The sequence below is a fragment of the Boleophthalmus pectinirostris genome, unplaced genomic scaffold (genome assembly GCF_026225935.1).
Source record: "Boleophthalmus pectinirostris isolate CB_2022bp ecotype Guang Dong unplaced genomic scaffold, ASM2622593v1 HiC_scaffold_22, whole genome shotgun sequence".
Taxonomy (NCBI): domain Eukaryota; kingdom Metazoa; phylum Chordata; class Actinopteri; order Gobiiformes; family Gobiidae; genus Boleophthalmus; species Boleophthalmus pectinirostris.
Window position 1 is genome coordinate 9,711,558 of NW_026571190.1, and position 13,680 is coordinate 9,725,237.

The following is a 13,680-nucleotide window of genomic DNA, read 5'->3' on the forward strand; positions in this document are numbered from 1 at the left end:
ACTCAGTTCCTCCTTGTGAATAATACAGGTGGTAATACAGGAAATACTCCACTGTGCTTTTAAACTCCATACACCTTTACTACAGTCATTTGGATGATTTTGAGCTCTGGAATTGCCAATCTCTAGTACACTGAACTAAAGGTAAAAGGTAGCTGTTAAATTAAACTGCTTCATGACATCACAAGGTGGAACAGAGCATTTTGAGGTTTGGAGATGTAGACACAGAGTAATGATAAAGGGTTACATGTGCAAATGAAACAAAACATAACTCCAGATATGTTTTTGGTGAACTATATTGCGGTTCACCTTTCGCAGTCTCGCTGTTTCGCGGATTTTTTTAGTGCAGTTTTGCATGCTTTTTTTTTTTTTTTTTAACAGCGTATGAGGACATATTGTGTTCCTCCCCCTGTGTCCTGATTGACTATTGTCTACAATCCATTAGCCAATCAGTCTCCTTCGTGCCGTGTCTCCTGTACAGTACAGCATGTGTTCAGCTTCTCAAATTTACATAAATGTGCGATCGCTATCAGAGTGATTCTGAAAGTGCAGCGTGATCAGACAAGAGCCGCGCTTACAGTGAGATGTGGAGCTCTCGGTCAGTCCTTTCTCCTGCGATCAGGCCTAAGCCCCTCTCGATCGTGAGTCCTGGTTCATTTCTGGTTCAGTTCTGGTTCAGTTCTGGTTCAGTTCTGGTTCAGTTCTGGTTCAGTTCTGGTTCAGTCCTAGTTCAGTCCTAGTTCAGTCCTAGTTCAGTCCTAGTTCAGTCCTAGTTCAGTCCTAGTTCAGTCCTAGTTTAGTTCTCTTCAGTCCTGGAATCAGTCCTAGGTTAGTAGTAGGTTAGTCCTGGTTTAGTCTTGGTTCAGTCCGTGGCATATGCAGCACTAAAGTTTGATATGATCTCGGGTTAACGAGCGGGTGTGGGTCTCCAAAAATTGACCTGTGCAGGACTCTGCGCTGTTGGGCTCCATTACAGAATAAATTAATCTTCGGTTCATTCCATAAAGAAGGAGGAAAATAACATAAGGACGACAGCAGCAGTAAGTTTTTAGAAGGATGCAAACAGGGTTGTAACTGTCCTGTGTGAGAAAAGTGTATAAAGTGTGTGGTGAGGGGTTTTACAGACTAAAAACAGATAGAATAATTGTAAAATATAAAGTTAAGTACTTCACAGATTTCACCTATCGCGGGTCATTTTTAGAACGTAACTCCTGCGATAAACGAGGGACCAGTGTAATAGGACCTTTAACGTTAACATACATCACCGTTTTCTACAGCCTAACTCTAATATTAGCCATTTTACAACCTTGTTCTAATATTATAATACAAGTGGTGATTTAGTTTTCAGATGCCAAAACCTGCTCAGCCATTCGATACACGATTTAACAAAATAAATGATCTAGTTGTCCTGGTTGCCATGTTTTGAAATGAGGCATAAGCTCCATTAAAAACTCATCTTGTGCTGGAAAACATTTCATCAGTCCTGGACAATACGCGGCCTGCCCGGTGTGGGAGCCGGTGTTGATGGTGTTGCTTGGAGATCAGACCAGAAATAACTTTTACTGACAGGAAATTCAAACGGATGGAGTGCACTGGTGAGACGCTCAGACGGAGGGAGGACACCGTGAAACGCAATACAATGACTTATAATGTGGACACTGGGGCTAGAGATGACACGTAATGAATCAACACTAATTTTATGTGTTTAAGCTAATTAAGTCAGTTTATTCTTGCCGCAGTACAAATATATTGTATAAGCGGCTCTTGAGGTTAAAAAGCACAAAGAAAAGCGCTTATAAACTCTTTGTGGTGAATAAATACAGTAGGATGCTCAAAATGCATAAGGTATTTTGTCCAATTAACCCCAGCTCATTAAATATACACTGGTAAAATGAGTATGAGTGACTGTGATTAGACACTTGCTTGGTCATTTACGATACATTTTCCCAACAAACAAAGTGCTAGAATTGTCAACAAAGCTCCAAGTACATCTGAAATATACAAATTGCAATTCAGTAACCAGCTTTGTCAGATATTTTCAGTCAAGTCATTCCGCATTAGTGATTGCTTACATGCTCGCCAGATATTGATTCTTTGCAGCTAATGTCATTAACATTCTCTGGGGGTGTGACGTTAACTGAAAGCACCACTCAACTGTTACTCAAATTTTAACACAATTTGACCATAAAGAGCTGACATGGTTGGAACTACAGCAAGTAGGGGTGTAACGATATCGAAGTCTCACGATATGATATCATCAAGGTATGAACCTCACAATACGATATTTATTGCGATATCATGGGGAGGCTCACGATTTGGGATGTAACAATATCCAAATCTCTAGGTGCAATATTTTCAAGATATACATCTCACAGTACGATATTTATTTTGATATTTTGTGGAGGCTAAAGAGCTAAAACTGCTAATATGCTACTTTTTCCTCTTAAAATGCCTTGACAAGGCTTAATCCAAAGAACTAAGACTTAAAAGTGCTTAGAACTGTTATTTCTTCATGTAGTCTGCACTGAAATGGAGCAAAGGATCATGGGCTCTGTAGTTCCCTTTGTCTTTTTTTCTCTTGCTGCACAATAACTCTTAATTTAAGCAAAGAGACTTGTAATTTGATATATTGTGATGGTCCACGATATTATTGTGAGAACTTTGACGATACGATAACAGGATATTTCGGTTATTGTTACATCCCTAACAGCAGGAGAGATGATTTGTGCGCTTAAACAAGTTTCTCACATATAAAATTACAGTCATTAGGCAACAGTTTTTTTTAAGTCATGCTCACTTTTTTGTTGAAAATCAAACAAAAAAATTCTCTCAAAAATGTGTACTTTTTTTGTGTGTGCATTGTTCCATCATGGTAACTGCTGAAAATTTTGCCAATAAAGACACACGCAGAACCTCCCCAGGATGATAACACTCCAAAGTAGCGGTAGGTGACTGCTCTAGTTGGTATATATTGTTGACTTTGATACTCGAACATAAAGGATACAGCAATATTGCCCATAATAACCTTTAACAGTTCGCAAATAACCCCCCAGTGTGTTTGAGGGCGTTGTGATGTGATAATCCCTCCAATGTATAGGGCCAAGTACAAGTGAAGCTCCTGGATCATAGTCTATATTGTGACTGTACCTGTGTCAGAGCTGCCCTCAGAAGAGCTATTTAGGGCTGAATGTGGCCTCACTCGTCAGAGCCGGAGGTACACAGGGTACAAGGTCGATTCTAAGCCCTGTAATAGCTATAAACATGCGCTAGAGGTGACACACACTGGGTCTGTCCTGTATTCTAACTGCCTAAAAATGTATTCAAGTCATTTCAACTTTATATTAAGAATAGGGTTATGGGTCCAAACAAGTTTTTCAAAAAGATTTTCAAACAACGAACATTTCCTTTGGGAATATTTAACACACAAAATTTCGCTATATATTTATACCCAAAAGACAGAGCTGGTTTTCTTAGCCAACTTAATTCAAAAAGATCTGTTTGTACTCTAATCCAGGAAATTGATCCCCTTTTCAAGTTTGTTTACTAGATTTAAAATATATTTAGTGCAAGATCCTTCCAAAATTAAATGACTGAAAGGTTTATTTGAGCTTTACTCTTTACTAGAATTTCTCCATTTCTAGAATTCTTTTCACACAAACAACACACTTATCTTTCCCTAAACATGCAATGAGATTTGGCACTGGAACCACTGTAGCATCTATTCCCAGCGGTCTCCCATCCAAGTACTGACCAGGCTCAACCCTGCTTAGCAAAAGACATCAGACGAGATCAGCAAATGACAAGTTGGTATGGCCATAAAGATATTGTATACCTGCACTAATTAAGTTATTTTAAGAATAGAAGTACAAATGTTGACAAGGTTCATTATTCAGCTATAGTTATTCAACTACACCACAAAAAAGGTCTTATATTACACAAAGCTGACTCTTGTGAGCTTTTACGCCATTTACCTCCTGTGTTTTGTTTCATTCACATGTTTGAGTAAATCTTTATTATTAGTCTGTCTGCAACCCTGAAGCTCAAAATGCTCTATTCCACCTTGTGATGTCATAAAGCGGTAGTTTTCAAGTTAGAGATTGGCAATTCCAGGACTGAAATTATCATCATGATTCTAGTGAAAATGTATGGAGTTAAAAAAAAAACTGTGTAGCCCTTCCTTTATTATCACATGACATCACAAGGTGGAACAGTGTGTTTCTGTTTGAGAGAAGCAAGGTTTGTGCATTAAACATGTGTGAATGAAACAAAACACAACTCTGGGTATGTTTGTGAAGACAGCACTAAAACATAAATCAGAAAAAAGTGTAATATGGGCCCTTTTACTTTTTAAACTTTTTACCTGGATCTTACTTACAGAAAATGACTTAAATTTAACTGACATGACAACTATATTGTACAGTTTAACAACATTACTACTATTACTGTGTACATAAATGTGTAATAACTGCTCTTTTCCAATAGAGTCATGAAAAGGGCCCATGACATTGACGGGTCTGTCAGAATGGTGGAGGCCACACACAGAGCTTCAGACACAGGGTTTATGTACAGATTAAACGTGGTATGCAGACAGTGGCATCAGTTACAGTCCATGAGCCATTCATTCAAGAGCTGTCTTCACCAGGGACCAAATACAGCAGGGCCCTGAACTCATCTGAAGGTCAGTCTCTGCATACTAACCTAAAAACCTGGCGAAATATGTGGACTAGTTTGTGTCATCTACGTTAAAAGATTAAAGTAAAAAAATACCGTAATTTTGGTTACTATCTTTTTTGCATAATGTCATTCACCATTTTCAGGCAATATTTTAAAGGGGCACTTGCTCGTTTCTATGGATATGTCATTAGTCTACCAGGAAAGTTCCACAGTATGACAATAAACAGCTCACCTTACTTTTATTCAATTACAGTTGGTTTTATAACTCAAAAATACCTACAAAAACAGGTATTCTGATTGTGAGCTGGGTCGCCTCTCCACAGATATGACTTGTAACTTGGTCTTGTTCAATCTTCATAAAGACAGAACAGTTTGAGATCATACTGTGTAACATTCCAGACAAAGTGATAACATCTCCATGAAGAAAAGCACTTGACGGACCCTCCACCTGAAAAGTTACACAATGCACCTTTAACTATGCATCAGGAATGTGCTCAAATGTGTTTGTAAATGTCTTGGTTGAGGATCAACTATCACATGAAACAAGAAATTACCGTATTTTTCAAATATAAGTCGCACTTTTTTCGTGGTTTGGGTGGTCCTGCGACTTATACTCCGGTGCGACTTATATATTAAAATTTTCACACTGACAGCAACGAGAGGCAGAGGAGGAAGCGGCACTCCGTTTACCTCCGGAGGTCTCGGAGATGCTCAAAAGTGACACCGAAGATGAAGAATTCAATGGATTTAGTGAGTTGTTGTGAGATGGAGAGTTTAGTAAACTTTTTATGTTCTGTTGTTTATGCTATAGTTATCTGAGTAACTGTTCATATGTTATGTTAACATACCAGACGCCTATTCAGCTTGTTGTTCTCTATTCTATTGTTCTGACTATAACTTGCCTTTCAAGATGAAATGTTGGCTCCAGGTCTCTGATTTTATAAAATAAATTTCACCCAAAAAGTGAGACTTATATGTTTTTTTTCTTCTTCATTGCATTTTTTGGCTGGTGCAACTTATACTCGAAAGCGATTTATAGTTTGAAAAATGCCGTAACCATCTTCTTGCAGTTAATTGTTTCATTTATAGATATACAGTATTGCCCACATCTACTTCCATGCTTTTATTTGCGCTTATAACTTGTGAGCAAAGCATTTCCTAGTTTGTATAAAAGTAAAACGCTCTTCACTTTCAGTATTTGCAAAGGCATGGTTACATGTATGTTAACTTTTTAATAGGGATGCACTGATGCTGATACTTGTAAAGAATATTGGTGGCGAAACTGAAAAATTTGTTACACCAATATCTTGGTCAGGCTTGTAATTAGATGTAACAAGGCTATTTAGAGGCTAATTTTGGCCTAGAACATTTCATAATATTTAAACTTTTACTCCTACAAAGCTGTTCAGTAGTGATTAGAAGAATAAACTGTTACATAACACAATTGGATCTGTTGTGTAAGTTAACTGTGTTTCAAGGAAATAAGTGCCATTTTATGTTATACACTGGCACCGGCATATAATTAAAGGTGCACTGCGTAACATTTCTAGTGAAGGGTCCTCCACCATTTCTCTCTATGGAAATGTGATTGCTTTGTCTAGACAGTATAGATTAAACCCATCAATCACAAGACAGCACTACGCTACATTCCAACTCAGATGTGTGGAGAGTCGCCCTATTCACAAAAGGAATTGGTGTATTTTTAAGCGATAAATTCATGAGTAAATGGTACATGGATGTGTCTAATGTCATACCATGGAACATTCCAGGCAATAGTATCGATATTGATAATGGAACTGAGAAAGCCGATTGGGTGCTTTCTTACTTTTTCATGATAAATACCTCAACTCCCTGAACGTCTCTTAGTCCCCCGATCACAACAAACATTAGGCTTTTTGACCTGCAGATTGGGACAAGAGTAAGTGGTCTTCGGGAGAATAGAGAAAAAAATCAATCAAAGTAATCAGCACATGTAAACACAGTGACTAAACATTTATGTTTATTTATGTTTATGTTATGCTTTAACATTATGTTGTATAGTAGTAAAATTTTAACCTGATTCATCAGCCGGTTTCATGTCCTAGAAACCATCTGACATCGCAGTGTTAGAATTTGTTCGCTTGACGGTAGGCGAGTACTTTTTATGATTTAACCAATTGCTGCTATTTGGTCATCACGTATGTAATGCACCGCTAATGGGGCTAACTGGTATATTAAGCTTTTCCCAAATCCCGTAGGAAGAAGGGCAATAACATCTTTCCCCTTGATTAAATTCACCAAACGTTCTCTTTATTCTGGCTTTAAATCCTTGACCTCTGGAATCGTTGACGACACTGAATGTATAACTCTTCGCTGATTGGCTGGTGCCCGAACTTGCACTTCCGGAGTTTTTGAGAACCGTCTAGTACAGGGATGAGCAAACTTTTTGACTCGTGGGCCACAAAGGGTTCTAAAATTTGACGGAAGGGCCGGACCAGTAGTAGATGGATTCATAAGAGAAAAAAATAACATGGGATATGCAGAAAACATGCCACATGTTATTGAAATATCCCATAATTGAAAATCATTACAAAGCATTACAACTAAATATCTGTCTTTAAAGTCCCACAGTATTTACTATTTATTGAAATTACTTTTAAAACACTGAAAATTGTTACTAGTATTATTCAAGTTTGGCCAGATTTTAAAGATTAAAGGGCCACATATGGCCCCTGGGCCGTAGTTTGCCCACCTCTGGTCTAGTGCATTCTGATTCCTGACCTAATCGCTAGAGAGAAATGATTCTGAGCAGCGGCACTAGGTGGTGCCAGCCTGGCTAGTAAAATGTATGCTTTAGTGAAATCTATCAAACACCAATACGTAAACCCATCCATCCATCCATTTTCGTCCGCTTATCCGGGGCCGGGTCGCGGGGGCAGCAGCCTAAGCAGGGACTCCCAGACTGCCTTCACCCCAGACACGTCCTCCAGCTCCTCCGGGGGGACCCTGAGGCGTTCCCAGGCCAGCCGAGAGACATAGTCCCTCCAGCGTGTCCTGGGTCTTCCCCGTGGCCTCCTCCCGGTGGGACATGCCCGGAACACCTCAGGAGGCATCCGGAACAGATGCCTGAGCCACCTCAACTGGCTCCTCTCGACGTGGAGGAGCAGCGGCTCTACTCCGAGCTCCTCCCGTGTGACTGAGCTCCTCACCCTATCTCTAAGGGAGCACCCAGCCACCCTGCGGAGGAAACTCATTTCGAGCGCTTGTATCCGCGATCTCGTCCTTTCGGTCACTACCCAGAGCTCATGACCATAGGTGAGAGTAGGAACGAAGACTGACCGGTAAATCGAGAGCTTCGCCTTTCGGCTCAGCTCCCTCTTCACCACAACGGTCCGATACAGCGACCGCATCACTGCCGAAGCTGCACCGATCCGCCTGTCAATCTCACGTTCCGTCCTTCCCTCACTCGTGAACAAGACCCCGAGATACTTGAACTCCTCCACTTGAGGCAAAGACTCCCCACCCACCCGGAGAGGGCAAGCCACCTTTTTCCGGTCGAGAACCATGGCCTCGGACTTGGAAGAGCTGATCTTCATCCCAGCCGCTTCACACTCGGCTGCAAACCGCCCCAGTGCACACTGCAGGTCCTGGCTCGATGAAGCCAACAGAACAACATCGTCCGCAAACAGCAGAGATGAAATCCTGTGGTCCCCAAACCGGACCCCCTCCGGCCCCTGACTGCGCCTAGAAATTCTGTCCATAAACACAATGAACAGAACCGGTGAATACGTAAACCAATACAACATAAAATTTTCAACTTAGATTTAGATTTCAAAATCTCATAACAAAACAGGCCAATATTACAAAATAAACTGAATCATAAGACTGTCTTAAAAGAGCTATCAAATCACAATTCGATTTTTATTGTCATGTCACCCTGCCAAAGTGTAGCTGGTAAGAAAGTGTTTAAAAAAAAAAAACGGTCACTGTTTTAGTCCTGGTTCAGTCCTGTTTTAGTCCTGTTTTAGTTCTAGTTCAGTTCTGGTTTAGTCCTCTTGGTTAAGTCCAGGGATCAGTCCTGGTTTAGTCCGTGAGGGTCAAAATTGGATGAAACAGGATTCATTACTCAGGATTTCCATTATTCATTTAAACACAAATCAAAAATTGAAAAAACAAATCATTATGTGTTTTTTCATTTTGGTTTTGGAGACAGATAATGAAGAAAATAGTTGCGTTTTCATTTTCTTATTTTTGGTTTTATTGTGAAAAATGAATGAACGAATGACACACGGATTATTGTCCCGCCCCCAAACTAGCTTTTCTTTTGACTAACAAGCCCTTGTTATCTGGCGGATGGAACCTTTGTTCCAATTTTCACAACTCGAAGGCTGTGGAAAAAAAATCAGACTCCACAAGCTCATTTTCTTCTTAAAGACTTAAATTTCTGCCAAACCTTGATTTAAGCAACAAGTGCATAAGGTTAATAAACAAATTACAAGTCAGGGTAGCAAGCAGATGACAATAGAATACAATTTCACTCCCCATTAAACATATAATGATCTTGTACGCTGTATTCAGTTTCAGAGCATATTTGAGCTGAGCTGTTGGAGAGTGTGAATCATGTGGTGTGTACTGTAGTGTATGAAAGGTAAAAGGTGTCATTATCCTCAGTGTGTATTTATAAAGCTGTCTTTAGGCTAGGTGACTCCCCTGAAGGCGCTGTGTACCAGGAGAGCACAGTGAAATGTCAGAGCTGTGAGGCAGGCCTGTGGCATGTGTGTGCTCATCACTGTCCCCTCACACAACAGCACCACCACACAACAGCACTCTGTATATTTATGTTTTTATTTGGTTGCATTGTGATTGTAAAGTCTTTCTTATTCTGTAAAGCACTTTGAATTACTTTGTGTGTGAATTGTGCTATACAAATAAATTTGCCTTTCCACACAACACTGTATATAGCCTTGGCTTGAACTCATGGCTGTTATTCAAAAACACATTCACCCAAGATGTCCTACCTACACGATGTCTGTCTGGATTACTGTTATTCCATCAACACATCAGCTACCACAAGAAATAATTGCAGTAAAGAGGTCTTAAAACCAAAAATATAGGAATTTATATGTTTTGCAACTGCATTACTAGCCAGGCTGGTGCCACCTAGTGCCACCACTCAATTTCATTTCTCTCCAGCGTCTAGGTCAGGAATCAAAATACACTAGATACTTTGCAAAAAACCTCGAAGGTGTGAGTTTGGGCACCAGCAAATCAGCGACGAGCCATATATTCAGTGTTGTCAACAATTCCCGAGATTGAGGATTTAAAGTCGGAACAAAGAGAATGTTTGTTGAATTTCATCAAAGGGAAAGACGTTATTTCCCTTCTTCGTACGGGATTTGGGAAAAGCTTAATATATCAGTTAGCCCCGATATCTGTGCATTACATACATGACTACCCAATAGCAGCAATTGGTTAAATGATAAAAAGTACCCACCTACCGTTGAAAACGAATTATAAGACTGCGAGGTCATGGTTTCTACGAAGTAAAACCAGCTGATGAATCAGGCTACTGCATTAGGGGTTGAACTTCAAACCTAACCAACAGAATGCACTTTTTGATTTCATCTGTGAAATCCTAAAGGTTCATTCAGGTAAGTTTACTTGTCAAAATGATCTATTCAAATACTGGCATAGTATTGTTAAAGTTGTGAGATGAAACTCTTGCAAATTCTACAAGTCTAAGTTAGACAGGGTACCTTTAATGACCATCACAATTTCATGTATCATGCAGCCACAGTACTCTCAGGTATGACATTGACCTGAATGTTTTAGTTTTGGTTTATTTGCTATTTGCAAAAACCCAAAGTGGTAAAAGGTGCCAGAGGCCTAGAGTGCACAGTATTTGTTCATCCATTCAAAACAGACGTGATAAAAACCAGATGTACTAGAACATTCAATGGATACAGTGAGGTATAGCGCTGACAGTTACTGACAGGCTTCTTAGCTTGTTTGGAGTGTGCCATGTAAAAGTGATCCCATTCAGGTGCCATGCAGTTTAAATGCGGGGTAAATTGACCTGTTTGGCGGATGTGGGATCTGGCTAAGTTAGCTGACTAGATCTGTGTGCTCCCTGGTATGGCTCTGCTTCTCAGAATAGCCAATGCCAGATGCCTTCTTCCCTCAATGTTATTTGGAGCCCAAGGGCAATGGAATCCAATGTTCATCTGAACAAGTAAAGCGAAAGAATGAAAATTATGGTAAAAACTAGGCGCAGTGATGCTGAAATTGAAATCATATGTGGGTTAATGATAAAGAATTTGAAGAGTTGATTTTCAAAAAAAAGAATTGATTTTAAAAAGTTACTCTTTGATATTTTTTAAACATTACTATACAAAATATTATTACATCCCTTCTTGATAACTTGTCAATTGATAGGCGATATTTTGGTTCCAGTATCAGGGTTTTCTAAATCAGTAGAGGCCGATATTCAATACCAATATTAATTCAGTATTCCACCGTCTGTGAGTCCATGTGTCAGCCCCACTTGGTCCTCAGTGCCTCAGCTTTGTCTTTTTGAACAGGCTCAGCAGAAATAATGGAAATAGTTTAGTATGTTTACACAAGAATGCCACACAGTATTGTATGTCACATATACATAATAAAGTGGCTCCCGCCAGATTGATATGGAGCCCTTTGAATACTGTTCTACACATCAATCTGGGATAGCTCTCGCTTAAAGTGATCAGAATCACTGGTCAGAGCATTCAAACAATTACTATAAGCTGATTGGTGGAAGCAGCACAACAGCAGAACACTCTGAAAAGTCAATGTTCTGCACCTCATCACAAACAAAATAAAATACTTTAATATTTTTTCAAAATCAAGATCAAGATATCTGTTTTTGCAATTCTGAACTCATCATTTGCCAAGTTTAAGAAAAGCAACTATGAAGTTGAAACATGAGTATGTGTAAACAGACACAGAAAATAATAACCAAGGAGGAAATGTGTGTAGTTTGACGGCAGCTCTACAGAGCCCCGTTACAGTGCATTGCATCAGTGACAGAGGAGAAATTCTCACTTCAAACACAAATGAGTTTCTTGTCTTGTCAACTATAATATCCCTGAGCTGTCACAGGCCGATGGGCGTCAGGAGAGATCTCACCTCTGAACACACTTCTATGAAGCTCAGCATCTAAGGAGGCATCACTAAAACTCAGGCAAAACTCAACAAAGTCTGTGGAAAGTCAAGTCCAAATTATGTGTCATGCATTGTTAATTAGAACTTCAAAGTTTTATGTGAGTAATGGCAATGGAAGCAATGTAATGTTCTTAAAAAGTATATTTAACTTTCGGGATCACACATTTCATTGGACTGTACAGTGGTCATACTGAGAAGCAATATCTGAAACTAATAAAAAGTACTAGTATTTCTCTGGCGTACACTTATAATTAAACTCGGCAAGCCTTTATATTAAAACAATAGTACCCCACTGAGTCTTTACCTAAAATCAATGACATAAAGTTTTCTAATAACTCCTTTGTTTCTTCCAGTTTAGTCTCAAACTCAAAACTATCCACAAATGGAGTAGTATATCTGACATAAGTTTAAGTCTAATGAAGATGTTCTTAAATAGAAAATAATTGAAATATGAATGGTAAGGACAACGCTCACATTAGATCTCCTATTAACAGCCTCCTGAGTATCGGGTCACTGGAGCTGTCACGCAGGGCACGAGGACTGCACGAGGATAAAGGTGAACTTAAGGCACATCTTTTTCCATTCACAATACCTTCACACGCTTCTGTATACTGGTTTCATATAAGATTGGATCGGGCGTATTTAAAAAAAACACGGCAAGGATTTTGTTGGCAGGAGCTTTGTACAAAATGGCAGAATAGGACTGCGTCTTTTGATTGACTGAAAAATGAAGTCGTTTGGAAGAAGCTAAAAACAAGGAGTGAATAGTGGAGGATTGATCACTGACATGCACAAAACAAGTCTGACGAAACCAATGAAACTAGGGCTTCATCATATGAGAAAAAGATTCAATAATCCATAACTATATTTTGTGCGATTCACTATAGACAATGTACGATATTTGTGGAATACTTAAATATAGACACTTTTTTGGCACAATAAGTTCAGTTAAATTACACACAAAAAACACAAACCTTAATTTACTAATCAAACTGTAAAAAATTTAAACTTAACAAACCAAAGACCAAACAAAAGTAAGGAAAATTGTGATTAAAATCCACTTTTATGTGCAAAAAAAAGCAAATTGCAATCAGGGTTGTCAAAAGTAATGAAAATCAGATACTAATTGATACTAAAACTTCAATTTAAAGTAGATTTAAGCAAGTATTGACAATATTTGCCTTTTCTTGAATAGTTTCATCTTCAGTTTTATCAGAAAATTCAAAGCAGAGTAATGGCATATCCATAGAAATAAGCAGCCCCCCAACCAAAAAGTTATCTGCACTCGAGACAGTGTTTGAAATTTTAGTATCGTGACAACCCTAAATACATCTTGCATCTACTTATATATTCTGGTGCCATAGATAAAACCCCATCTTTTTTTTTTTTCCTCAGTTGTGACCAAACTCTTACATTTTTTGTAGTATTCCTAGAAGTTTTATTAGAACAGCTCCGACTCGCATCCTTTACCGAGCTAAAAGTAAACGTACATCTCTTCACATAAAACAGTCATATCAGAAGTCGAGCGGACATGATTAGCACGCCAACAGCACATGCTCCCCAAAGGCTTCAGTAAAACTCTGACACCCCCACAGCACCTGTTTATGGGGGGGTAGCAAATGCATCTTCCTCACCGTAGTCGTGGGTGATATAGGCATAGCATTCATGGGCACGACCCGATCTCCTTTCTCACATTCTCACAGAGCAGGGTGTGGTGGGAAGGGAAAGCTATACTGCAACCCAAGCAACTGTGCCTAATGGTTCTATAGCATGATCGCCATCTCCAGTAACAGCTGGATGTCCATTATGAGCCCGAGATAAATACAGATA

At 39.2% G+C, this 13,680-nt stretch overlaps 1 protein-coding gene across 1 annotated transcript in view; it reads right to left on the reverse strand.

Annotated features, from left to right (window-relative positions):
• Positions 1 to 8,410, reverse strand: part of fbxw7 (F-box and WD repeat domain containing 7) — a 98,134-nt gene extending 89,724 nt beyond the window's left edge. Inside the window, exon 1 of the mRNA XM_055158187.1 lies at positions 8,196 to 8,410. Coding sequence (XP_055014162.1) covers positions 8,196 to 8,246 — 51 coding nt within the window. The 5' untranslated portion in view covers positions 8,247 to 8,410. The remainder of the gene's footprint in view (positions 1 to 8,195) is intronic.
• Between the last annotated feature and the right edge of the window lie 5,270 nt (positions 8,411 to 13,680).